This window comes from Calonectris borealis, chromosome 20, assembly GCF_964195595.1.
Source record: "Calonectris borealis chromosome 20, bCalBor7.hap1.2, whole genome shotgun sequence".
Lineage (NCBI taxonomy): Eukaryota > Metazoa > Chordata > Aves > Procellariiformes > Procellariidae > Calonectris > Calonectris borealis.
This window is the reverse complement of record NC_134331.1, coordinates 10,211,303-10,239,144: the sequence shown is the minus strand read 5'-3', so window position 1 is coordinate 10,239,144 and position 27,842 is coordinate 10,211,303. Positions and strand designations below refer to the sequence as shown.

At 48.1% G+C, this 27,842-nt stretch overlaps 1 protein-coding gene across 2 annotated transcripts in view; it reads right to left on the bottom strand.

Annotated features, from left to right (window-relative positions):
* NDEL1 (nudE neurodevelopment protein 1 like 1) overlaps positions 1-27,314 on the bottom strand; it is a 29,209-nt gene extending 1,895 nt beyond the window's left edge. Inside the window, exons 1-8 of one of the 2 annotated variants that reach the window (XM_075169775.1) lie at positions 27,227-27,314; positions 17,611-17,708; positions 16,008-16,161; positions 14,581-14,729; positions 13,370-13,506; positions 11,128-11,301; positions 10,245-10,336; positions 7,779-7,930 (exon numbers count right to left, since the gene is read on the bottom strand). In XM_075169775.1, the coding sequence (XP_075025876.1) occupies positions 7,779-7,930; positions 10,245-10,336; positions 11,128-11,301; positions 13,370-13,506; positions 14,581-14,729; positions 16,008-16,161; positions 17,611-17,696 (944 nt within the window). In that variant the 5' untranslated portion in view covers positions 17,697-17,708; positions 27,227-27,314. Of the gene's footprint in view, positions 1-7,778; positions 7,931-10,244; positions 10,337-11,127; positions 11,302-13,369; positions 13,507-14,580; positions 14,730-16,007; positions 16,162-17,610; positions 17,709-26,706; positions 26,832-27,226 lie in introns of those variants that run through there. The other variant, XM_075169776.1, reaches the window with a different exon arrangement.
* Positions 27,315-27,842: the final 528 nt, after the last annotated feature.

Here is a 27,842-nt window from a genome sequence, read left to right as displayed (position 1 = left end):
CCCTGACTGTACAGTGGCTGCGGGCGCGGGGCCAACACATGACCGCGACAGGGCTCCCACCTCTGGCTGCGAGGATCGGTGCTCACTCACAGCCAGGAACACGTGCAGGGTGGGTGCTCAACCCATTGCAGGCACGTGCTGGCCAAGGTGACCAGCCTGGGAGGACAAGGGGCTCCGGTGCAGACCCTGAGCCCACTGGGGCTACTTGAAGGCGCCAGGCACAGCAGCGCTGCAGGCTTGGTCCCCGCGATCAGCTCCCCTTCCCTCTTAATTGCTGCCTGTTTGCCCGGGAGCGGCCGTTTGCAGAGGCCTGTGAGCAATGCGCGGCCCCCAGGGCTGCGCAGGCAGCACTGCGCTGCGGCACCACGTGCGGCGGGGCTGGGGCCGACTCCACCTGCGTCCCCAGGTCCTTCACGGGTGGCTACGCAAGCTCTGTCCAGCAACGGGGATGGACACACACACACGGCAATGGAGCACGGGCTCCGCAGAGCAGGCAGGCACATGTTAAAGCACAGCAGAGTTGCCTCTACGCTACGCTACCTCCCATGGGAGTGCGGCAGGGGCTCCGGGTGCCTCCACACCCCCAGATCCACGGGTTGCCCCCCTCCCCAGGCTGTTGGGAGAGGTGAAGGCATGGAAAACCTGGCTTCCTCGTGGGTTGGGAGAGGAGCACGTGGGTCTGACAGCTTTTCCATCTCTACTCTGCTACGGCTTTGATGGATCTTCTGTAATTAGGCTCAACACACAGCGTCTGCCCAGGCTCACCATCTGCTGATCACCACCACCACAGCCTTGACAACCAGAAGCGATTACGTCCCTGTAGCACCACAGCACGTCCACCCCCACTGTTGTCCCAGAACCAGCACCCTGTCCTCATGGTCGGGTTTGTAATACTGAAGGTGGGGGGAGAACCCCCACACCCCTGCAAGGCAGGACAGGTCCCTGCCCCGATGTCCGCCTGCTCCCAGGTGCCTCTGCAGCACTTCACCAGCTCCGCCTGGACCACCGGCACCCCAGAAGATGCCATTCGGATGTCTCCTGGCAGTTTGTGAGAAGGGACGCTTCAGGAGACAGCCTTTGCTGCTTAGGTCAGTGAGCTGCTGTGAGTAAAAGCAAGAAGAAAAAGAAGTGCGAGGGCTCTACTAATGAGGAAAAAGCCAACCCGGGAGCTGGTGGCTCTGGGGTCCCAGGCTGCACCCGGTGCAAGCGCTCGGAGGAGCACGTCCTGCTCGCTGCCATCACTGCCTAAGGGACCAATGCGCCAGCAGCTCACGCGCGGGTGGCTCGCAACAGCGTGCCCAGGACAGAGCAGTGCAGCCTCCACGCTCCCTTTCGCACGGTGCACAGTTCCTGCGCTGCTTATATTCACTGGTGGCCTTGCACCTCCTGGATCAAGGGATGCAAAAACCCTGCCAGCAAACCCAGAAGGCTGCTGCCGTTGCACTGGGCAGTTACAAAATCCTTCCAGAAGAGCAGATGAAGAGCTAAAATCTCAACGCTTGCTGGCAAGGACAGATTCCCATGGTAACGCAGCTCACTGCCATAGGGAGCCGGGCTGTTTCCTTCCCCCATCTTGCTGTTAAACATCCACACTAGCACAGCCTGGGTCAGAGCAGGGAGAAACCACCTTTCCTACCTCCTCACCATTAAGCTGGAAACTTCAATCCTCATTTGAGTGTTGCTTCGATACATTTCAAAAGGCAACTGCCTCCCCGGCTGCACGCAATAAAGAGCTGCTGGGAGAGGCTTAAGGGCAGGTGTATCCCACTATTCACATTTGGATGAAGGGACATGAAGCCAACCTGATTCCAACATGACTTTGCAAAATAGTTACCAGCTAGAAAGCACCCCTGCCAAGTAGAACAGGGGGAAAAAAAAAAACCACACAACCACCAAGCAGGATTAAAATGTGGTAGTTTGCTCCCTTTTGAAAGGGTTAGAGAAAAGTGACACTTAACATCAGCAGCCTGGAAGTGCTCGTGTTTGATGAGTCATGAAAAAGCCAAGCTCTACGGATCTGTCACGTTTCAGAGCCGCTCTTTGCAACGGACGGACACTGTGAGACGGCACCCGGCCCCTGCCACGTGCAGGATACGGCTCGGCCAACGCCAGCACGCTGGGCCGGCTGGCCGCGTCTGCGGCTCGGCTGAACAAGCACCGGTCTCCACCGGGACCTGCCGCCCGTGCCACCTCCAGTGCAGCACGGTGGGACAGGCAGGCTGGGGAGGGCAACTCATCCCTTTCAAGCCCACAGCAAGTGCCATCGCTCTCCACGCAGCCTGTCCTTGAAACCCAGCGATCCCCCGCAGCACTGGCTGGGCAGAAGGGGCCACGTCCCTGCAGTGCTCAAACCTTGGCACATTATTCCCCTCTGCACCAAGCCAGCTGCATTCCCTGTCACCAGGCACCTCCGTGCCGCCGCCTATCTGCCTCCCCGACGTGATGGATTTGAATCAAAACCCAACGCGTGGCCTTAGCACATGGCGCTACAGCAGGGACAGGACAAGCAATACAAACTTCTCAAATATTGCTATTTCTGGGGCACCAACTGCTCCCAAAGTGGGTTTCCAGCATCCAAACTCTGCCTGTGGCGAGAACGCCTCCCTGCAGCCATCACCATCCGACGGACCTGCCTCTACAGGCAGTTTCTCCTTCTAAATGAAGCGACACATCTCTAACCCTCCTCAGCTCCTGCTCAGAGGCATGCTTAGCTTGGGTGCCTTTTTCCATCTCCCAGAGGTACAGGAACAAGGCCAGAAGCCATCAGATGCTCAGCACAGATGCCACACGGACATAACAGGACTCTGCCTAAATCACCTGTGTCACAAATAATCCAGTGATGCCTGAAACAAGAAGGGAGACCAAGCCCCATCACAGAGCCAGGACAGCAAGAGGATGAGTGCTACAAGCATTAAGTGCTACGGGTGTTAACCAGCACAAGATGTGGAGTGCTCACAGTGCTACGATGCACAAGGCAGACATGAGAAGGCTTTCTGCTGAAGATGGAAAAGATAGAAACCCCATTTAGAAGCCTTTTGAGGTTTCCCCGTTGTTTGCTAATTAAAAAAAGAGAGCAGGAAGGCAGCACACAGTGCTTGTTTGTGGCAGCTTCTCCCCGGATCAGCTCCTGGAGTCAGTTACCTGCATTGTTCATTGCATCCTGCTGGCCCAAACTTGCCCTTGGTGCAGAAATAAAGATAAAGCAGTGGCTTTGATTTGCTGAAAGCCAGTTCAGTAAGTGGGGCACCGGAAAAAGCTTCAAATAGTAGCAGCAACTGGGGGGATACTGAAAGCTGGCATTATGGCTGAGCTTACTGAGGTCTTACCCAGCCATGGATTTCTGTTGATAACACGAAAATGCACAAATAAAGGGAAAGAAGTCAGCATTACTGCAGTTAGAAACAGCATTAAAGGAAAATAAAATAGGATAGACAGAGCAACTGTAAAAAATAACAAATAAGATGTGCTGGATGACTCCTGCCTAACCTCCCAGAAGAGAGCAGGGAAGAGAAGTCCCTGTGCTCGGTCTCCAAGGTCTCAGACAGTGCCAGGAGGAGCACACACATCGCTCCGGCCTTCGGCCGCTCTGCCCGGGCCTGGCACACGTGCGGGGCTGCTGCACGGAGCTGACACTGCCCAGTGGCCTGGAAACCTGCTCGCAATGACTAATCCCAGCCAGATCATGTGCCTTCTGCCTCGCTTCCCCATCCCTCAGACCCGACCCGACGCTCTGTGGGGCCTGCGCTGTGCCCTTGCTCTGGGCTTCCTGAGAGACTGGGCTCCAGGGTGCTTCAAAGGGAGCCAAAAGCACCAGTCCCTGCTGGAAACGTCCCCTGGAGTGGTTTCTGATGGATGTTTCTGACTGCCTGTCCCTACAGTGGCATGGACTTTGTGCCCATTTCCAACCGCTCTTTGTGTCCTGTGATTCTGAAAAATAGATTTTTACTCATTAATCTTTACTTCAAGCTGTATTTTGTACTTAGCACCTTATCTCCAAGACTCCCTCAACTCTAGCCATGTGCTTCAGACCCCGCTGTCCTCTCACCGCTCTGTCACCTTGGCTGGCTCCCGGCACATCTGTGCCTTTGCCTGCTTTCCCGTGAGCCAGAGCCACGGCAACCGAGCATCGGCAAGCCAATAGCCAACAAAACGTTGAAGGAAAAACACGACCAAAGGGCAAACTAACTTTCAAAATTAACTAGATTAACAGCAGCGATACTTCATCCTGTATCTCCGATTTGACCGATTCAATTGGAAACATGCACGTATTTGAAGAAATATTGATTAGATCAAGAAAGCAAGCAGCACTCAATCTTATGGTTGCAACAGGTGACAGCACCAGAGAAGTTTATCCAGAGTAAGAAGAGAGAGATTATAGCCTCAGGCTTTGATCATGGACTATTAGTTTGTAATGCTAAAAGAACTACTTCATGCAGTTAGCATAACCACCAACTCTGCACCTCCAAGCACCAAGTTAAAACGCATGCAGCTTATCATTGCAAATGAATTCATTTACCCATGACCAAGGTGGGGAATATGACCTTTTCACGCCTAGTGGAGAAAAATTGAAACAGGTTATGCACAAAATAAAGACATTCTTGGGCATAACCCTGGATGCAAGAAATGGGGCAAAGCAAGGTGTTAAACTAAACCTCACCGGACCGCTCCTCTTTGACCTCTGCATAATGAGACTCTGCTCCACATGGGCAGGCGAGGGGTCCTATTTCTGCGACAACCAGCACACCCACCACGCTGCACTGCTGCAAGCGCATGACCCAGATAGAAGCCTAGAGCATTGCAAAGCACATTACAGGACATGGGATTACTCACCTGCATCTGAGTTTCCCTGGAAGAGGGGGAACTGTGGGTAACTTTTTTATAAGGTGGACTAGGGAACAGAAAGGCGGCCCTGATTTCACAGCCTGATGTATTACAATCAGGGTTGTGGACAACAGTGTCCACTGTGTAAATATACCTACGTGCTTCCTGGGACTGCTAGAAGTGGGCAAGCAGAGGCACTTCTCACATTCAAACTTCAGCTTGTTTTATTAAAACAAAGTCTAACAGATTCACAAAAATAACCTAAGAATAAACATCAACTACAAGGACTTTGACATTCAAAAAAGCAGGGAGTGGAGCAGGGGAGCAGTGAACAAGGAGTTAATGCCCCAAGGAACAAACACCCAACGTTGGCTCACATGCTGTCTCAGCACTGCTGTTCAAGTGCCAGGCCTCTGTGGAGCCCATCAAGGTCAGAGCCAGTTTGTTCCCCAACTGGATCGAAGTTAATAACCAATTAAGAACAATTACAACAGCAAAAAAATGAGTATCTGTCTGAGAACATCCTCAGGTGCTGTTCTGCCATGCCCTGGCATCTAGACAGAAACATCATGTTCCTGAAGGAACAAGTCTGCAGGAAACTAATCTTACACCAGACTTTGTTGAGCTTTAAAAGAACCAAACAAGTAGATAAGTCCCGACTCTCCAATTCTCAGTGCAAGCCCAGCTGTCCCCCAGGCTTCCCCTAAAGCGATGCTCAGGTAATTTCTCCTGCCCCTGCTCCCCTATGCCAGCTCCTGCCTGTCACTGTCTTCAGCTGCCTGCTCAGCTCCACTCAGCAAGCAAAGAGCAGGTATTTGATGGGAGCTGGAGACTCATCAAACATTTTAACCAACAACATGGCAGAGGAAGGAAAAGTAAATGGAACCGTCATGATATGGCTGTCCCAATCCCACCACCCAACAGCTGGCTCTTCTTTAGCTAGCGACTGCAGATTGGATCGGATCTATGATCACACGTGGCTGTTTCAGGCTCCAGCAACAATTAGGGGCAGAGAGGAGAGTACAGGGGCTGGAGAGAGAGGAGAGGGGAGAAGAAAGGGCATGCCTTGACTCAGCCCCTCATGCCCAGCCGCCACAGCACGCTCTGGATCTGACGCCTGCCAGCGACGCGTGCCAGCACGGCTGGGAGCTCGGCCGCTGCTGCAGCGTGCGGGCATGATGGGGCTGACCTCATTTAGGTAACAGCTTGGTTTAACTTACATGTGCAGACAAAATTATACAGGTTTTACATAGCAGCCGTGGAGATGTGTACACAGCACAGACACTGCCATCACCCCCAGCATGCACAGACCTCGACGGGCAGGAAGGCAGAGCAGGAGCCGATGTAAGGAGAGAGGTGAGCAGCATTCAGGGGTGCAGAGGAGAGGGACAAGACAGCAGGGCCATTCAGGGATCTCTAACAACTTGCAGATAAGCACATCAGTCACTTCCACCCCCTTATCTAGCCCACTAACATCCTCCAACTCTGTTGTAGAAGTTATCTATCAGGAGGCTGGGTTTCTAAGCCTTTTTCAGCTACAAACTGCTCCTAACTCCAGGCAGCCAGCCCAGATAGCAAGTGTGACGACAATCTGGATAATTAAAAGTGGCCCACCCCACATAGTAATCAGCTTATTTGTCACACCACAACTCAATATAGCCATGCTGCCTCCTAAGAACAGCTATAATCTCTCCCTAGCAACTACTTTGACAGCTTGCACCTGAAATGCAGCCTGTGCACTGCAGGTGTGAGCACTGCCGTGGTGATGCATGGACCCCCATCAGCCTTGCAGTACGCAGACAACCCACAAGTCTGTCCTCTTTGCACATGACACTGACTTTAAGTCTCTGAACTCTTCCTTTCCAAAAGCAACAAACAACAGCGGCTCTAAAAACTCTGAATGCCAGTTTCTAAGATGCAACTTGCCCTACTACCCACGTAGCAACACGATTCAGTTCAAATGAGGATGACAGTAGGAAGCTCAGCTTATCTGTCTTGTAATGGCACTCTTTAGGTTGATAACAGCTCATTTAATTCTCAAAAATAAATTCTGGATTGAGGATGTGCTGAATATTAGCATTAAATTGCACTGGCTTGAGGTTTAGCATGGAAGACTACTACCGTGCAGGGAGCATGGAGGGTGTTTTGCCCAGTGACACCAAGCAAAGCTCACAATACCACCGTGCTAACACTGGAGGAGTGCTGTGCTTTCCGCCCCACTCCTCAGGGCTCCTCATACAACCACTGGGCCCTGCGCTATGAGGGACTGCGGGAAAATCCTCCTGCCGAACCACTTCCCAGTATCCGAGAGGAAGCTCTGACCACGGGCGAGTCAGAGGAGACACGTGGGGTAGTTTTTCCTGTGAAAGCAGCTTCTGGCTTCAGGGCTGACGCACAGCACAGCCAGCATGGAGGCAGTTGCCCCCTCAGTGAGCCAGAATTACACTGTTACTGAGGTTTTCTTTTCCCCTAATAGAGGGGGAAGTGGAACAGGGCACCACCCTCCAAGTGAGCATTTGCCGCCTGCACTCAGCTGTTCTTACCAAGGGAATCTCCAGATTTGCGGTTAAAGTACTTCCCCACGCACCAGTAGCTATGGCAACTCCACCACCGCTTACTTGAGATCCTTTCAAAAGGGCACGATGACTTCACTAGCGGGTTTGCTGCCTGGGGTTTTTGTATTACCTGAGATGCAGCCGCCAAGAGATTAGGCAGCAGAGGGACAGAACAGGCACTGACATCCTACCAGCTAAGAGGCAATCACGCTTGCTTTTCTCCTTGCTTTACAGAAATCAGTACTGTCACCTTCCCTGTCCCCTTGAGACTTTGGTTCCAGAAATTATTTGTCCTATAGGATGAAAGCTGTGGTGGGCTAAAAACAAGCCAAGAAAAACTTCTGCTCCAGGTAGCACCCTGAAACGCACTCCCCTTTAGGGCAAAAATATATCCCAACTTACCCTTTGTCAAAGAAAGAAGTATGCCCTGGATGAGGGTACTTTGTGCCATTGCTGTTCATCATGCCGCTGTTAACGTTCCCTGAAATGTAGGATTTCCGTGATGCCTGGTCCTTTGCAAAATTTCTGCAAGCAGCTAATTTGGATTCTAAGGCCTGTGAAAGGGAGGAAAAAATAATGTCAAAAAAGTAATATCATTACGAGAAAGTATTTTGCTGCTCGAGTTCAGGCTTTGTCATGACCCCAAGATCACCATGATCAGGATCCCAGTGTGATCACCTTTGGCAAAAACTGAACTAAATGGGAAAAAAGCTGTGATTTTCTCTGTCACCCAGTCACAAAGGAAACCCACACAACGAGATGCTGATGCAGACTGCCAGGCACGACTCGGTTCCATTAGGGCTCAGATTTTAGAACATATCAACTATTAATTACCTACAAAAAGGAAGTCAATTCTTAGCAGAAGTTACCAAAACCTCTTGCTTCAGCACCTGGAGTGAGGCTAGCATAAGTTAATCAGAAGACTAAGAGAAAGCCTAAAGTAGAATCCTCAAGCTTTGGGAGGGACTGTGTATTTGGAAAGTTGAATTTTTCCCCAGGATGATGCCTTCTAGCATTTCTTTCTTAATCTCAGCCCACAAAACCTTGCCAGTTTCTTAAGCCCCACTTCAGAACAAGAGGTGCTACAGCCACAGCATCACAAGGAGGAATCAAAGGCAGCAGCTAAGCCCATCCCCGTGGTCTGTACCCCATCCCTACTACTTCCAAGCAAGCCTGGTGAAATCTTTTTCCCCTACACAAGGTGACAGTCTCTGCCTCATCCACTGACTCCTGGCAGGAAAGAGACCAAAATCCCGATTCTTTCCTTCACTTCAGAACATCACTTGCCCTTTCTGCCATCTACCACAAACTGAAGCTTAACTTGATGAATATCCATCTGGTCCAGCAGAAAATCTATTTGTGTATCCACCCTGTGCATGGGGACATTCACACACTTGCAGATGCATGAACTGGAGACAAAAACTCATCTCCCCGAACATGAGGCTTGGTCCTGTTCCACATAGAAAAATATTCCATTAATAAGGTTCTGACATGCTATCAGAAGTAACTGAACACTACACAGTCTTCTAAAAACACATGTAAGCTTCCTTAGTGACTATATAGGAAGATATAGGTATTGACTTATCTCTTGGTCTCAAAGCACTTATCAGCTGGAAATAGCCAGTGTGATCTGTGCCAAGGGACTCCCTGTCTCAACTGCAAGCAAGAAAGCTGAGGGAAACCTTCTTGCAGAGAAAGGGAGTCTAAAGCTTGGGATGAGGCATCCTACAAGTAGCCAAACCCGAAGAAACCCTGAACATCCTAGAATTGTTACTAAACAAATGCATGAGCTGGAATTTTGCCTCAGTGGCAGAGGGTGTGTCTAAGAGCAGGCTGGGGAAGAAGCATGCTTATTTGGCATTTCCTGTCCTTGCAGAGTAATCACACGGGATTGTGATTAAGCTCCCTAAATCCCCTGTAGACTCTTACTCACAATGATCCCATTTTAAACATGTCACTCCAGAACCCGAGTTGTCCTGCTGCCCTTTCAAACCAACTACGAGCTCACTGGCTCCAAATACGAGCAACGAAGTAATTTTTAATTTCAAACTTTGCTAAAACAACTGTCTCTACTGCAGCTATTGCTGTTCTCAGTGTTAACCGCAAGAGACAGAGGAAAGCCAGCACCAGAGGCTAGACACCGAGGCTATCCATGCTTCCACTCAAAACACTAACCACTGAGGCACCTCAACAAGCTTCTCATAACTCAAAAGTCATGTCTTTGTTCAAATGGAAAGCCTGGCATCCTAAACAACACTGTAACAGATGTTTAAACCACTTCTTCCCTGCTTTAGTGGTAATCCCTTTAAAGGCTCACGCATTTCACTTCCCCATCAACTACAGACAGGAACATTTGGCTTTCTCCTGATTTATTTTCTCACTTTCTTATCAAAGGTTTCTAGATTTTTTTTCCATTTTCAGCACCTGTTGGAGATCTCCCCAGGCACACGAGGAGCCGCTGCCAGCGTGATCTCGGCTCCCCTCCGATGAGATGCAGTAACTGTGCAGCAGACACCCAGAGTCTGAGGTCCAGCTCTGCATCTTGGTCTCATTACAGAGGAAGCGGCAGGCCCCATTTAAAGTAACAAGTGGCTGATGGTGTCTAACCCCATATACCAAAGTGCGTGAGAAACTTTTTATCCAAATATGAATTTCATCATCCAAAATTGGCCTAAGAACCTTAGTAACATGCTTTACAAATCAAGATAATTAAAAAAATAACATTATCACATACTAGACACTGAATGTGGGTGATTTGGAAACTACAGCACGTATTCAGCATGGGCCAAGACCTTGTAATTGCGCACAAGGATGAAAGCTCAGTGACTGCAGCGCAGAGCTAGGAATACTTCAGTTCAGAGCACTCACCCCCACTTTCCGTAACAGATCTCCCACAATGTTGAGTGCAGATATTCTAGCTGAAGGAGTAAGGGGGCTGGCACCAAACCCATTTGGTATAGCTGCAAACACAGACACATTTTATTACACACTCCACTCCTCCACGTTGTTTGTTTTTTTTTTTTTTAGTTTAAATAAATCAACTTCCACGTTAAAAGGTAAATCTAAAATCCCACTACAGACTCTTCATACCATTACCCCACAGTAACACACAGACTACACAATCACTAGCCATGGAAAAACGAAAAAGCTTAATTCCTGTCCACTGCCCTCTTTCCCATTAGATCTACACACAGAGTTCATGCACTCTCCATCTGCAAGGCTACTGCCTGCAATTCACCTAATCCAGACAGAGCTTCCTCTGGAATCTACTCTTTCTAATTTGAAAAATAATATATTAATCCTTGTGACTGTCCAGAGCCTTCCAGATGGGGAAGGGGACTGGACTAACATCCTGCTGTCTCACAGAGAAAACAGGATCCCTGAAAAGTGTATTTTTTACTCACCACTGCTACTCCACATTTAAGCAGAAGTATCGGTCACTGCACTTCCCTGCAATCCCAAATGTTGTCAGTGCTCTACTGCAGGCACCTACTGCAGAGTGCAACCCTCTCACCCCCCAGAAGTGGTATCTAAGCTTCACTGTCCTTCTTTTCTGTGGTATTTACTCATTACACTCCCTAAATGCACCTGATGCTGCCCCAGAATTTAAACACATCTTATGCAATGCCTGTGGGATCCACATGTACCTACATTTACTTCAAGTTCACTAACAAGCACCTGGTCTGAAATTGCTTGTTAACGAGCTGAACGTACTGCCAAACAACTACACACTAGTTTCTATGAATTATACCTTTTGGGGAAGGAAAACTATTTTCTGATCCTTTTCCAACGGGTGTAGCTGGCAAGGAGAGAGACGCCTGGACAGCCGAATCCATCTTTTCACAGTCTAGAGTTGGAGAACTGGGCGCTGACTTTCGGGTGACCTCTTGTTGCCTCTCCCGTACTGCTAGCTCTTGCCGTAAGTCTGAGGGTTGAAAGAAGAAAAAAACCACGCATACCGCTGACTGATTTCTCTAACAAACACTCTCTCTGTTCATTTGGGAGGAAGGAGGAGGAGACACTTTGCAACAACCCTATATTAATTGCCAGCTGTCGGCTTTCTACAGCCGCAAGGACCCCCACCTCAGAGCAGTCGCAGCCCAATACCACCACTTCCCGTGACAGCTGGGAGTAGAGGGGCTGCAAACGGAGCCCTCCCTGGACCAGAGCGCTGCGCGGTCCCAGCCGGCACGGCTGGTGACTTAGCCTCAGCGTGAGTCCCATGGAAAGTGTGTTAAAAATCTGCAGCTGGTCACAAATGCCTGCTGAACTACATTCAGCTCCTGCTCAAATAAAGGTTGGAAAAAGCAAGGAATGACCTATTCTTGTGTTTCCAATTCCCCATGTTATTCTTCCAGTTAATAATCCACAGGACTCCACACTAGCCAAAGGGTTTTGTAACCAGTTTCTTGATGCCTCGACAAGTAAAAGAGCAGACTGGAGAGGCTGGGTAGTCCAAGCAACAGGGAAAGAGACTGGCGATTAGAAAGCCCGTGTTTTATTCTCACCTCCTCTCCAGACTGCTGCTTAGCCCTACCTTGTCCCCTCCCATTTCCACATATATTTGCTACAAAGAGTATCCAGCACTGCTCAGCAATGAATCTATAAAATCCTTAGAAGGGACTAGATGCAAATAAACAATATATTACAAGGGGGTTGTTCCTTTTTGGGTAGAGCAACTTAACCTTTTACAGACCTCTTATTCCTTGTCTCAATCTGGTATAACATGCAAGAGCAAAATTAGTTGTACATTACGGCTTTTAAGTTATCATAAATATTTAGAACTGATTTTAAGTAGAACAGCACAGCTGAAATGAAAACCTATTTGGGCTCCTAGAAGAGGAGTTGTGGCTGTTCAATTAGAAATGTTATATTTGAGTTTGACACTGTATCAGTCCTTTTAGAGGCTGGTGTTCCTGCTTGCTGTCAGGGCGAATAACATGTAGCTTTGCTACCCTAACAAATGCTAAAAATTTCCAAATGACTCATGCAAGAAACAAGATGTCTTTTTTACCGATTATTGCAGTGTTCTCGAGAACAGTCCCTAGTTTTGCTGTTTTTTCCAGTATTATTGCCCTAACCCCAAATTACAATACATATATTTCCTCAGAAAATACTTAATCTCCCTTTTCACATTTATCATAAAAAACCCCGTGCTTCCAATAGAGGCTTTCAGTTTGCGGGGCACAAACTTGGTTCAAAGAGGTTCACGAAGGAGAACAACAACAAAAAATCCCTGCTGTCAAGTGTGTTGTCTTACACTCAGATCGAGGCCGTAACTGAGGAATTATTTTAGAAAACTTCACTTGGGAGACAAAGTTGAAAACCACTTATCTCTAAACTACAATAATGGCAGGCACAGGCTTATGAGCAGATCATCCCCACTATTAGAGAAATCAGTTTCCACCAATCATTAAAAAATGCTTCCCCAGCATCCTCAATGTGAAATCCATTGGGGAATTCCCAACTTGTGATCATATCTCAGAACACTATCCCAAACATCTCTGATCCCACAGGTCTAACCACAGCCTTTACTGGAGTATCTTAAATAAACCAGGCAATTTCCAAGAGGTTTAGAAATAACGCAGGAGACAGGATTTTTAAAGGAAGTTATTTAACCATTTATCATGTATTTCCTTGTGCATTCCCTTCCTATACAAGGCATAAAACCCCAGCAAGTGGGAACTTTTGAAGCACACTTCCTCAATTCTATTACATCTGTGGAACATAGTATTTTTGTACTCACCTGTGTTAAAAATCCTGAATGAATCTGGTATTAATTTTGCCCTACATGAGGAAATTTTTCCTCTTAGCTACACTGGACATACAAAGAATAGAGAACATACTGTTAATAATACCTAATGCTTACATTACGCATCCAGTTCAAGTCTCATTATGTGAGGCTTTCTATAAACATGAGTTTTGGTTGCTACACGTCTCTCTTAGCAAGCCAACAATGTACCAAGACGCAGAACTAATCAAGCAAGCCATACCTCTCGCTTCATCCTTTAATCTCTGTACAGAAACTAGCAATGATTCCTTGTCATCCAGTTCACTTTCTAAAAACGCATTTCTCTCAATAGCTTGGTTCAGCCTTTGTTCAAAGTCTTCCAATGAAACTATTGTTGCCCTAGAAACAAAATCCAGAATATTAGGTTCTTCAGCTCAGACAACATAAAAGCGTATTCAAAAACATAATAGAAGAAAAATGTTAGCAGGGTCTACATTCAAGTTAGTTTGAAAGCTATGGAAATGCTTCTTAGAAAGGACTAATAAACTCCAAAGAAGCAGGGAATAAGACGAAAAGAACATGATAGCATCTGGCTCTCAGAGATGTACCAAAGAGCTGGGAAAGAGCCAGTCCAGCACACCCATCTCCATTTTTCCCAAGCCATGCTCCAAAGCCATACATTTAATCAGTGCATTAGCTCAGGTGGTGCTGTTACTCTCCAGAGCTCTGGACAGGCAAGAGCCCAGCGAATGCAGAAAGCAGGGCACTGGGATATTACCTAAGACCCAATTCGTTCCATGATTTTAGTGGGATAACTCATGTGTGTCAAAAGTTAGTCATGAGGTTATGAGCCTTGTGGAAACAGGGCCTCAGCTCTCAGATCTTTTTGCCAGATAGCCAGAGGCTCATTCCTGGTCCCACTGAATCAATGGCAAAATTCCCATTCAGCAAAACGGAAGCATGACCTACTCCAAAACTGGGCGTTTCTAAGAGCAGCCTGTTCATTTTATGCATTTATAAAGGACACATTTGTTCCCTACAGTCATTAAGCTGTTATGCAAGGGAAGAGGAGACTCCTTTGGCCTGTTTTATTTAAAAGAGACTATGTAAAGCATTAACTTCTTACTTCAAAGGGGCTTTGAGCTACAAGGATCACAAATACATTGTAAGAGTCACCTAGCTGGTAGTATCAAAAGCAGTGCACTGGCCTGGCTTGCTCTGAGCCTGCTTGCACTGCTTGTTTCTCACAGGAACACAAAGCACTTTGGTCCCCCTGCCTTTCTTGCTGTAAGCTAACACTACCAGCTGATGGAGGTGAACCACACTGTTCAAAGAATCAAATGTCTTGGGGTTTGTTTGGGTTTTTTCCAAGGTGTCTTATTTTCCCTTTTAAGGAATAATGAAATGATCAATCTGAGTAGCAAAGAAAAGACCTAGTGAAAACTAAGGAAAGAAGAGTTTTGCAGCCTTCACCTCTTTGCACGTTCCAAGTCATCATTGGCCTGCTCCAGCTCCCTCACATACTTATGCAGCTGATCTTTAATGGCCCGTGTCTGGCTCAGGTCATCCTCTAACAACGACACTTGCTTGTAGCTTTGTGCATATTGGTGCTCCAGTTTCTCCTGAAAGAAAGAAGTAGTGAGATAAACATCAGTCACATACACTCTCCAAGTCATCAGGAGTAAAATGGGACAAAGAAAGCAACATACTCGCTGCAATCTGCTGATTTGGGATTGCTGGTAATACAGAGCAAAAATTGGAGAGGTAGAAAGAACACGCTCTGAACATCAGAGCTGGACACAGTATAAAATCACAAATGCTGCATTGTGCACAGACATCTCGCCACGACACAGCTGGCTGCTCAGAGATGCATCCCTGCATCTGTTCCCAACAGCCTGCACTGACAGCTGCTCTGAAGCCCCAAACATCTAGGAAGCCAGAGAGAAATCTAACTGCACAACCTCCCCTTCAGTGCCTCTCCCTTGACAATGGCCACACTGTTACCAGAAATTGCCTGACGGCTCCATTAGCAAAAATGAGAGCCTGAAATCTGTTACAAAACCTCCAGATCCACAAGCTCATCTTTGAAAGACTGGAAGAATTCACTCCCAAACACGCTCTCACCAGCTCTGAGGGTACAGATAGAGGCTTATGGAAAAACCACTGACCTTATAAAACACGTACTGACCTTGCAGATACAGCTGGGACTGGATATGGGAACAAGCAATCCCATAAACTTTACTTCCACTGGGTAAGTTTCCAAGCTTTGCCTTCACTAAAATAACCCAAGACTATAAAAAATGATGCTTTTCCAAGATTCCAAAAGAGGCAAGAACTTGTTAACATAGAGGCATCAATAAAAAGTTACCTTCTGCACATGCAGAGCCTTATGCAATTCCTGTCTCCACAGATACGGCTGTTAAGAATTAATTAAGAGATTCTCTCTGAAAGATGTGCTCAAATCATCCATCTTCAGCTTTCTTTAAGGTCTCATAAAACCAAGGAGACCTTCTGGGCAAAAAAACTAGTTTGCAAAGAAAAGATGACAATGCAGTGGTCTGACAAAACATACTTGTGTTGTCCACCCTGTTGCTATGCTGATGTTGCTTGTGTAACTAATAAAGCTACTACTTCACAAAGCCTAGAGAATTCAAACAAATGAGCACAAACTCCATGACAAAAGTTTCATGATGTGAACAAGAAAAATTCCGCCAGAAATTTCCCCGGTAAGCCCTCACTGGCCTTATTTCGAGTATGTGCCATACTTCAGTCTGGATCTTAAACAGACAACTCCTTTACTTCATTTGGATATTCAGTGGCCAAGAACAGACCAGACAATATAAAATGAGATCCAAGACATATCTGTAAGAAGAGGCAATGCTATTACAGAAAAGACCTACCTTTAATGTTTCCACTTCATACTTCAGTCTTTGGTTATCTGCTTGCAAATCTCTATTCCTCTGTTCAGCTTGCACTAGCTGTGCCTCCAACTCAGCTTCTAATTCTCTGCTTCCCTCCTGAAATTCAGCCAGCTCTTCACGAGCTTCCTGGAAGCTGTAAGGAAAGGATTTCATCAGTTGAAAATCCAGCATCTCCCAAGTTAAAACAAAATCCACTGCTCTTCCAAAATAGTAAGTTGAAATAACAGGAGTTTTAAAGTACTTAAGTCATCCATAGACCTCTAAGAGGAAACAGAAAAAGAAACAGAGAAATTATATGAAGATTAGCTATAAAAGGAAATTAATTCTCTTACATCAAAACAAACAGCTACATTAAATGTGTGTGTGAATACAAATCTGTATCAAGGCTATTGACAGGATTCATGGGAGTCTGAAAACCACTTGTACTCCATCAGCTTTCACCGCTAGCAGACTTGATAGAGTCAATGAATTAAGCAAACATTTAACCTGATTTTGGTCAAAAACTGTAAGAGAGAACAACAGTTTCTGGATCTCTGCACTACCTGGAGATTTAAGATTCTTGAAAAGCGTGAAGGTTTGAATCTTAGGGTTACTGAGCACTTCGGCAGGAAGCCAGCACATACCTATCTTACACCACTGCAAGTTATTAAATACTAGAAGTAGCCACTCCACATACTTTGCTTATTAAATTTGCATCTTTACCATACGTAATAGGTCAGCTCTTAGCAAGCAGCAGAGAAAACTAACAAGGCTTTAGGAAACAACAAATCCATTGGTGTCTAAGACAGAATTTTCTGATACCCAAGAACAGCTTAGGATTCTCCACATGGACAGGCCCCTCCACACGCCCAACACCTCCCCCCAAAAAAACCCAAAACCAAACAAAAAAGCAAATTGCATCTTGGGCTCTTTGGGCCTGAGAGAGGTTTAACTGGCTTCACCTCAATTGCACGAGTAACACTGAATGCAAAGAAAGCTTTCCAAAGAAAATAAACGGGGAGCGTCCAATGCCCCCACGCCAAAAATAACCCGAACAAACCACACCCCACCCCCACAAGAAGCACAGCATTACGCAAGACAGAAACCTCTCTTCTTGTTTTTGGTAACCAAAAAGCCCTGTGCCCCCTAAAAGATGCAAACCACTGGTACAGGCTGGACTATGAGGTACAATACACTTCAATAAATTGCAGCAGATACCAAATCAGCCACTTTTCATACCAGTAATTCCTGCAAGAAGCTCGAGGGAACAGTAATGATATAAGGCAGGCCCAAAGGCGCCTTCTTATGATAAAACGTCAAGATACTACTTAAGGCAGCACTTTAATTATACAAAGATGCACATGATCGCAAAAGGGCTCTGCTCTTGCTCAAACATGCTCGAAACATAGCCTGGAGTTCATGGCATGGTAACACTGTGCAAGAAATACTCAGCTCTCACAAGGCTGGAAATTTTAAAGCTGGAAACGCAGATATTCTTTCTAAAATATCTAACACCCATCTTGGTGTAGTTTTGCAGAGAAATAGATTAAACAATGTTCTGGTCATTGAGAACCAAATCCAGCCTGCAAATCTACAACAGTACCTTTGTTTGTACTTCAAGGAAAGCTCTTTCCAATATGCAGTTTCCTCCTTTGGACTCGAAAAAGTTGGGATTTCTTCACTGTCCATGATCAATACGACCTGCAGGACACAAACATAAGAATATACTCAGGATAAATAGACAGGCAGACCATCCCCGAAACCGCTGCTAAGTACTGAGCTTCATCGCCACGGCCCTTCTGACATCCAGACGGCATCCAGACTTGGCACCCGCAAGCGGGATGTTAACGATCCCTAACAAGCGTCATTCAGCACAGAGACCTGCCGCAACAAGCAACGTAATTTTACCCAGCTTCTGGAAATGCTCGTGCAGCAGCCTGAAATAAGAGCAGAAATTTTGGCTGTATTTTGTACCTGCCACTGAAACAGCAGTTAATGCCACAAGCTCATTTAGGACCACAGTTGATAAGGATATTAAAATTTACAGCTATCACAGCTTCCGCTTTTGTTCATAAAGTGTTCTTAAAGAGATTGTGCCTCCTGTTGCCAACACAGCGATGCACACTACAACTCCTATTAGAGCTGCAAAGGCATGTAATGAACAGGGACAAACACTCTGAGGTCAACCGCTAACGCGCTGTGCTGGGGAGATTAAAATTCAATTTACTCTTCCTACGTTGAGTCCTAGCTAATTCCTGCTTTTGTGTAAAACATGCAGGTAACAGAAGTTATCCACACAGTTTTGCTCCCTCTATCCTCTCAGACAGACACAAGAAAGATCAGCTTCTCTCATAGGATTAGATGGTCACGTCATACAACAGCGCTTCCAGCCTGGAGGTGTTCAGAGGACCAGCTTCCCACGGCAAGGCAGGGGGACCATGCTCTCTGGATAAGGACCTCCTTTCTTCAGCTGCTTGGACCACTGGATGCCCTTTGCATCGCTGCTCGGCTATTAGCCAGCGTAAGAAACACAACCCAACACGTACTTTTTATACTGCTGCCCAGTAACGGAACAATGCATAGTCCAAGGGAACACAAGAGATTTGAGGCCTTGACACACACCAGGTCTCAGAAGCTGATGAAGGTGATGAAGTGGTGGTCATGGTTCTGCCACGCACAGCAGGACCAAGAGAAGTTCAGACAGGCACAGCTCCTTGCCACAGCCAGGAGATGCTCCACACCGTGTACCATTTCTAAGTTCTCCCCAAGCAATCCCGCAACTCTTTTACAAGTAGGCATCTTTTTTTCTCCCCAAAAGCCAAGACTTAAATTCTGTTATTAACATCCAGAAAAGAATAAGCTGAAATCAACCTCTTCTCTGTTTAAAGCAGAGGCTTTAAACAACGCTTGCATCAAGCTCATCAATCAGCAACAGCTGACCTAGAAGTCCTGACTTTCACACTCTAACAGGCATCAATAGCCAACACTGTCCCTTCAGGCCTAAAATTGTCACGCTAATATGTCCTGCATCTCAGTGACCCACATTTTAGACACCTAAAAGTGGGACAAAACAATCCCATGCTTTCATCAGAGGGCAGACAGGCTCATTTCAGAGACTGGCACTTATCTCACAAATAAAGCAAGGCAGAACTGGCACATTTGTTCTTCAGCTGAGACTGCAGCTGCCACAATCCAAGAGCACAAGATCAAATTTATCCAGAGGGTGCTAAGCACCTCAAAACCACCCCAACTCTCGCACTGTGTTTATTTAACTTTACAGCTTTATTGTAGAAGCAAGTTTGTCATGAATGAGGTCTCCATGCTGCCCAAGAGAACTGATGGTGTCTCCTTTTCTGCATTGCCCTGTACTGAGAAAATAAAACATACATGTGGAGCCATTATAATTCCCCCAGCACATACATTTTCAGGCCTGCTGTACCTCTTCAGATAAAAATTTCTTTGGATGTACTTGCTTCAGTTGTTGCACCTGTTACCAAGGCAGCTTAATCACAACACAGGGACAAATCGTAAGTCCTACGCAAAAGACTGTTCCCAGTGGAGGTAGAGCCCATGAATCACCTCCCAAACTATCACGGTTTCGCAGCCGGGTGCATTAAGGCAAGCAGACATCTGCTGTGGCTCAGGCACGCGTCAGGCAGCTCCTGAACTGCAATTCAGATTGCCAGGAAGAGGTGAACAGCTTGGCTCGGCTACCGCTGTGTGCTATCCGTAACATCAGTCCTGCACTGATCTCACTGAAACCGCTTCAGTAAAAGCCTTCTGACCTTTCCCTCTAAGGCATTCGGCTCTAAACCGGCACAGTCTGACAGGCTTAAATCAGCAAGGAGCACATTCTCCCCAAAATAAATGAGGCGTAGCACAGAACGGGGTCAGCTCCCACAGTTCCAGAGGAGCTGATCTCAAAAGGTAAACATCCAGGAAGCCACTCATCAGCCAAATTCAGGATGTGTTTAGAAAAAAAGTTTGTTGAAGGAAGCATCTTACATCATTTCCTAGAAGTAGCCGCAATAAGGTACGTCTGGGCCCGCGACTCCTTCCTGTCTGTGCCTTGGGTGTTCCAAGGCACACCCTTGGAAATAAACATCCGAGGAATCCCTGCAAACACGGCAGTCTGCGCGAGAAGCTGCCTGGGACCCACAAGTACTTACAGAGTCACCAACTGTTGATGCAGGAGATTTCCCCCCACCCCACCATTCCTTTGTGAAAAAGACCCTTTCCTTTTAGACGACATCACAGAGATTCAGCCCCATAGTACTTCAGACCCCTCAGCAGCAACTCTTCCTTCCCAAACCCACCCAGAGGGAGCAAGCTGACCTTTTCCAAGTCTACCATCCCTTGCCCGCCTTGGTTAAGTTTATGATAGCTGATAGTTCATGACTACCCACGCCCCATGTCTACCATCATGCCTAACGCTATCAGCATGGATTTTTGATCCGCTAACTGCACTGCATGAACACCTACATCAGATGCTAATGCCAGCGTGCAATACTAAGCTCCAACATCCATATCCTAGTTTTTGTACACAGTTACATCACTTGCCTTCCCTCGTATGCATGAGGGACAAGAGAAAGAGATAAAAGCACATATACACACTCTGCAAGCAAGGTGGTTCATGGCCAAAATACTAGTCCGAGATTTGGGAGATGCAGAAAGCTTCCAAACCTGCCACAAGCAGGTTTCACTTCTGCCAACCTTTGCCCATTCCGTCTATTTATGGCATAGAAACTCAGGCCTATCTAAACACATGCGTATGCCTGGCAGAAATCAACTCCTTGGCATTATCAGAACATAACTAGACAATTTTAAACATCTCACGTGTGGGAGAGCGGATGCCCATGGAATACCAAGAGTTTAACAAAAACTGCTTTGCTTCAGCCTGTTGCCGGTTGTCCCGGCTCTGGGCATTATGTGAGAACCAGCACGGCAAGTCCTTCCTATTCATGGGCTTCTTTGCATACGTGGCACTTGCAGAATCAAGCCTTTGACAAACAACACTGAGGCTTTCAGGATACAGACAAGACAATGCAGCAGCGTCTTCCAGGGAAAAGAGCGCAGGCTTATGCTGCTGCCCACTCGAAATTCATTACAACACAGCTTAGCATTCACGCAGCGCCCTGGGAAAACTCAGCTACGCGGGCATAACTCCAGGATCTGAAGCAGCTCTCAAACAAGAACTAAGTTCAAAACGCGCTGGCTCCTTTCAAGCCCCCCCTTACATAGTCAGCGGGACAGAGTAACTCTCCACTGTTAAAACGGAACAGCTTTTCCATGCTGTGATCACTCTAAGAAAATGCAGCTTGTAGGCTAAGAACTTCTCTAAATCCAGGGGGTTTTGTACAGGACAAATCTGGTTTCCTACCTCCAAAAGCCTCCTTACAAGCGAGATGCTCAGTATCCTCTGGATATTACAAGAACCAAAGGCTGAATCCAATATGTAGCAGAAGTAACTAAACTAACATGCAGACAGTATTTTTCAAGTAGCTTAAGGAATCTTGCATTCAAGGCCAAACTGAAATCTTTATGGAGCCACCTTTCAGCTAAGTCATGAAAACACAAACTCAGCTTGAAGTGTAACACAGTGCCTTAAAAAAGCTTCCTGGGCTCTCCATGTGACTGGAGGCTGCTGCTAGGGTTTGGATCAAATATCAGATCAAAACACTAAGCTTGAAATATAGTGTTTCGACACTTCGAATTTTACCTACCCCTTCCCACAGTCAGGAATCCACTCCTCCCCACTCTCAAAGTCAACTCAATTCACTGACGCATCACGGTAAGGACGAGCTATAGAAGCACGTCCAAAATGATTTTGAGTACTGCTCAGAGGCAGCTGCAATTCACCCAGGATGTACCTGCAGCACCTCAAGCGGCTGGATAAACCATTCTTCCTGATTTTAAATCACCCCACATTCTCCCATTTAAAACTAGCTTATAAATATTTGCCATATAAAGTGAATGAATATTATTTAATGTTTATGAACAGGTCGTTTTTTCTGCACATAGGCCACCAGCTTTCTTCTTCACAATCTTGTTTGCCCAATATTTTCAGACACCAAACATGAAGAATTAAGCAAAGCAAGGCCACTCAAGTGCGACAAGCCACAGTGCTAGGACTCCCCCATCCGCACTTTGCTGCCCCACCACCAAAGGCAATGCAAATATGTCCATTGACCTTTGGGATTAAACAAGTAACTACCTAAAATAGGACTTGATAAAAAAATTCTGCCAAGCTCACATCTGGCCTTCAGTTCTCAAGATAACAACCCATTCTGGCTATCAGAGTCCTCAAAACTGCCAAGTGCCACGTAATTGCTGCAGTCATCCCCTTCTCGCAGGGAATGACTCTGCCGTTGAGTGCTGGCTCTGCCCAGAGCTGCCATGAAGAGCAGGAAAGACTGTCAGCAATCAGGTCTTCTTCCTCTTCCCATTTTATGCTGATTCACAGACAGAGAAGCAGAAGAAATCCTGTTCCCACCATTCTTCACCTTCTCAAACCATGAAAACCAACAGGTAACCCCCCAAGCCCCTGAAGCTCTGGATTTTCTTCCAAAACCCAATCAGGATTCAAAGCAAAGGAACCTGGGCACTCCAGCCAAAAATCAAAGCAAATTTGCATTGTCTTTCACTTATTAGAATATCGAAAACAAACAAACAAAAGCCATGGATTAGATTTCACCAATCAATTCGTGCTTGTTTTTCTCATCCTGAAATAGGAGCTGGAGGCATTTTCATATGCATTTTGGAAGGCTGCCTGCTTCCATCGCTGCTTCAGAAAGCGAACCTCTGTCTTTTCCTGCAATACTATTTTTGAACTGAGTGTTCTCTGGTGAACCACAACAAATGTCTCCTTGACTCTTACAACAGCAGCATATGAGCTTTCAGGAAAAAAAAAGAAAGTCACAGAGCACAGCGTCAGCACAACACTCCTTCCTCTGCCGTAATAATAAATCCTGCATTTCTAATTTGGATAGCACAGCAGGCGGAAGATAACCAAATCCTACCTGCAGGAACTTTGTTCCAGATTCAGGCTAAGAACCTTTAAGATAACCAAACACCATACAGTAAAGCCTTGTTATCTCAAGAGCCTCTTATGGAATCGGCATTGTTAATCAAATAAAACAGGTATGCTTTACACCACATGGCCAAGACTCAAACACCTTCCGAATATAGGATATCCAGTGGGGCAAAAAAGCCCTCGGTGAGTTAGCCAGCACTGGGATGCAAGCCTTGAAACCAGAAGAAAGGTACTGATACAAGAAGCCTCTTTTCAGAAAACAACTACCAAAGGCATCAGAATTTAGTATTAAAAAACATTTATCCCTTTCACAAACATAGGAAGTTTAAGACATCCAACCTCTATTTGTTCCCAAGTAACACCACTGAAGCGCCTTAAAAAGGAAAATCTGAAGAGGCTGGTGCTCCTGATGCAGGTTCAGTATCTGCAGAGATGAAGAAAAGGCCCCTGGAGACGTGCATGTCCCAGAACAACCTGGGCCTGACCACGAGAACAATTTGCTCCCAGCTCCATACCCAGGAAACCCAGAGGGACGAATCCACACATAGCAGAAGGGAGTAAACAGCAAACTGAGAAGGAAATTAAGGCTGTGAAAAGGAATATGCTTCTCCCTGCCTCAGTCTCTGCTCTCTGGAAAACCACCACCTACTAAAGTCAGTGAGATATGATGAGCTCCAGGAGCACTGATCCTGACTCTAACTGCTGGCACAAGCTGCCATATGCCTGCACATATCCCCACCACCATCCCTGGAGATTATCTACCCAACTTGCATTTTCTCGAACTCACGGTTGCCTGGTTTCTCTTTAAACCTCGAAAAACTACAGAGCATCCTACCCAGAAGCAATGAATTTATCGGAGAGCTTATGACACGCACAGCAAAGAGCTTGCAACAAATGACTGCACACAGGTCCCTTGGGCCTCCCTATTATCTCAGCAATTAATACCATCCCGATGACGACATTCCCCGGAAAGGTGGTGGCCAGAGGGTTAAGATGCTTCTGGACACTGCAGAATGACAAGTGACCAAGAAACTTAAAGGGAAAAGCACTTAGCACAGGTTTCTCCTAAGAGGAGTGAATTCTGTTGTTTTTACATCTCTGAAGTTCTACTAGTGCCAGGGAGGGGAAAATGGTTTTGAAAAATACTACCCAAAAGCTAGTCACAGGCAAGCCATCAAGAGAGAGGGCCTGAGGTCTCTTCAGTAAGCACTTAACAAGATGAGAGTTAAAAATAAATCCCCAAACTCTACATTGATCAGGAGAGGGAAGCAGCACAATCTGTTACTGAGCTGTATCAACAGAAGAGCCCTCGAAGGACACAATCATATCAAGAAAAATACGCTTCTTCGGTATGTCTCGTTTTGCCCGTGGATGGGTGCAGTACAGTAGTAAAAAGACGGTTTGCTTGAACACACTTCATAGTTTATCTTGATTATGTTTGTGGTGTCACAAACGTCAAGAATGACTGTAAAAAGACCATTTCCCTTCTGTAGTCTGACTTTCTCTGCTTCTCAAAAGTAACTGTAATAGACTGAGGGAATAAATAGTACTTTGTTGCCATACTTTTTGTTAGTTCACTCCCAGACATCTCTCCAGAGACAAGGCTCCTTGTGGCACCAAGGTCACAGACATCATCAGTCTTGTGTTTTCTCTCCACTTCCTTCTTTTCCTTTCTCTTTTCTTTCCTCCTCCACCAAATGAGAAATTATCTCACATGTCTGCAACCTCTAAAGAGTCAGGGGGGAAAAAAAAAAGAAGAGGGGCTTTACCCCAAAGATGGGGGAAGGAAATTAAATCACTATGCCTCTGAATGCATACCTTCACCTCTGTCACTCCCAGTAACGTGCAGGATCAAATCTTCACACGTGAACCAAAAGGAGAATGCCTGGGCTCTGCCTCCACGTATACAACATGAATACACAGCCCAGCCAGGTCTGGGTCTGAAAGCAAGACAGATGATCTATTAATCCAAAAAACGCACTACCTACCCCCACCTGTCATATCCTGTGCAACCGCAGTTATCTGGCACTATTAACCAGCATGCCTCGTCACATTGCTGACACATCAAATTTAAATATAAATAAATATAAAAGCCTCCTAGTCACTTTTCTGCCTCAGGACAGCTCCTTCCTCTTACAGTTACTAATACCTCTAACAAAACACTGCCTTTGACAAGGCCACCTATGCTCTGCAGTGCCCAGGAACTGTTTCTGGAAAAAGAAAAAAAGGAAAAAAAAAAATTAAAAAAAAAAGAAAAGAAATTGCTTAAATATCCAAAGAATTCTTCTACTGTGGTTTCACATACTTAACCACCTCTCAGGGCAACAAATACCATTGCCCCCCAAAAGTGCCCTCTGCCTCTGTGCACTTGTGACCCAGTCAAGATAGTTTCAGAAGGAAGAGAGAAGCCCTGAGTCACCGAATACTCCCAGCGCAAACTGGTTGAGAGTGATGAAGCTGAGCTGTGGGTGGGCAAGGACAGCTCTCCTCCTCCCTAGGAAGGAGAGCGAGATGTGTTAATAAGACACTTAACTTAGTCTAACTCTAGTAGTGTATTTCCTCTTGTGTCGGATGTGTTCATCCTTTACAGCATGTCTGCTGCAATTCGGGTCAAACTCATCAAACTGGGAGTACGAGGCAGGGGCTGTTCGAGTTTGGTCATGTTTATATGAAATACAATAGGACTCGCCAAGCTGAGAGGGAAGTGATAAAAACCTCAGAGAAAAACCCGCACAGAATTACTGAAAAATATTCGATAGAGATGTATCCTAGGCATGTGATCTACCAAGTATTTTATGTCCGGTTCCCTCTCTGTGACTGGGGACGGATGACGGGAAAATAAACACCTTCTGGGACAAAGCCACCTACAAAGGAGGCACAGTGACTGCAAAGGGAGCAGCTGTGCTCCCCGATGACAGCCAGCAAAGTCACCGAACTTACTCTGCTGCATGTTTCTGCACAGGCACACGGTTAAGTCCCTTTGCATTCGGAAATCGCTCTGAGGAAGGAGTGAAGTCAAAAGCACTTCGCCACCATCAAAGCCGTCCTGGCTGCCCTCCTCCCTGGGGCAGCGCGGGGACGGACAGGGCGCACAGCCCACCACATTTAAGCAGAGAGCAAGAAAAAAAAGCGTCCTCTCCTATCACTGATCGCATCAGGGAGGGATCGCCACAGCCCCGGGGAAGGCGAGACCTGAGTTGAGTCACCTCTCCCGCCCCGGCGTGCAGACCAGAGGGCAGCCAGGAATAGCTCAGGAGCTGGACGGGCTCCGTAGGTTGGGCAGTTTTGGCTTATCCCCTCCGAATTCTGCAATTTCACTCTGACCCTTGCCACAGAAGCGCACCACTGGGCTGCTATAACCGCCCCTCCTCCCCGTCAGCCACTAGATACCCTGACCCGGGCTTGCCACAGCCCGACGTGTTCACAGCCCGACGTCCGAATCCGCGATGAGCCGTGACGAGGGGAAGCGAGACGCGATGTTGCAATAAGAAAACGCGTTTCCTTCCTACGGGCCCGGCGACGGCAGGCGCCGACAGCCCAGGCACCGCCAGCGCCCACAGGAGAGCGGGCAGCTCGGGGCCCAGAACCATGGGCTTCAAGGCAAACCCGCGGGAAGGCAGTTCCACACCAGACATGGCTCCTTCCCTCCCGCTCAACTGAAAATACCTTTAAAAAGGGGGTTTTCCCCCGCAGGCCGCTGCTCCCGGGCAGGCACGGCCGGCCCCGGCGGGAAGGGGTGCCCGGACACCGCGTACCCCCACCCGCGCTGCCGCGGCCTCAGCGGCTCCCGGCCCCGGGCTGCCCGCCGGCCCCTCAGCAGGCGACGGAGCGGGGGGAACCGGCTCGCGCAGGGCGGTGGCCGGGCGGGCAGGGCCGAGCCGGGCTGGCCAGTGACAGGCACTCGCTTCCGCCAATGGGAGGCGGCGGGGCTGCGCCGCCAGCCAACTGCGCGCGGGGGAAGGCGGGACTTGCCCCGTTGTCAGTTTGCAGCCAATCGGCGGAGGGGTGCGGGGCCCGCAGCCCCCGGCACCGCGAGGGGCGCCCCCCCCCCCCGACGCGGCCGCGTCTCCCTTCCGTCCTCCCCGTGCCCCCCTCTCGCCGCGCCGGGCCGGGCCGGGCCGGGCCGGGCCGGGCCGGCTGGCGGCCGCCGCGGGGACGCCCGACCTCCGCAGCCGCCGCCACTCACCGGGGCACATCCCCTGTCACAGCCGCAGCATCGCCCGCCGGCGCCGGGTCTGCCTCATCCGGGTACTCCGGGGGGCGGGGCCGCGCCCGTGATGCAACGGCAGGGCGGGGGGCGGGGACATGTTGTCACGCAAGGGGCGGGGCGAGGGGCGGGACCTTCCCGCGCCGCGCCGCCGGGGCGGCCTCCACGTGGGGCGGGGGCGGCGGGCGCCTGGCCCGGCAGTGCCCGGCGGACCCGGCGCTGGCTCCGGCTTGTGCTTCCCGCCTCCTCCTGGGAAACGCCGACGTCCCTCCGGCACCCTGCTCCAGCACGGCGTGCGGGTCCCCCAGCTGCTCGCCCCCGTCCCGCTGGCCGCCCCCGGGGACAGCCTGTGGCCCGTCCCGCCCTTCTGCCTTCCTACCGCATTTGCGAGCTGCCCCCTCCCTGTGCCCCGCGGCTCTATTCCCCGGTGCCCCCGGGAGAGGCACCGGCACCGCAGACCTGGGCCCCTGAACACCCATCCCTGAAGGCGAGCGGTGGAGAGGGGAGCGGGCAGGCACCTCAGCCTGGCCCCGGCCGCTGAGGCTCCCTCCTTTCTCACCTCCACCCTTGCAGCTGCTACCTTGTTCCCTGCACG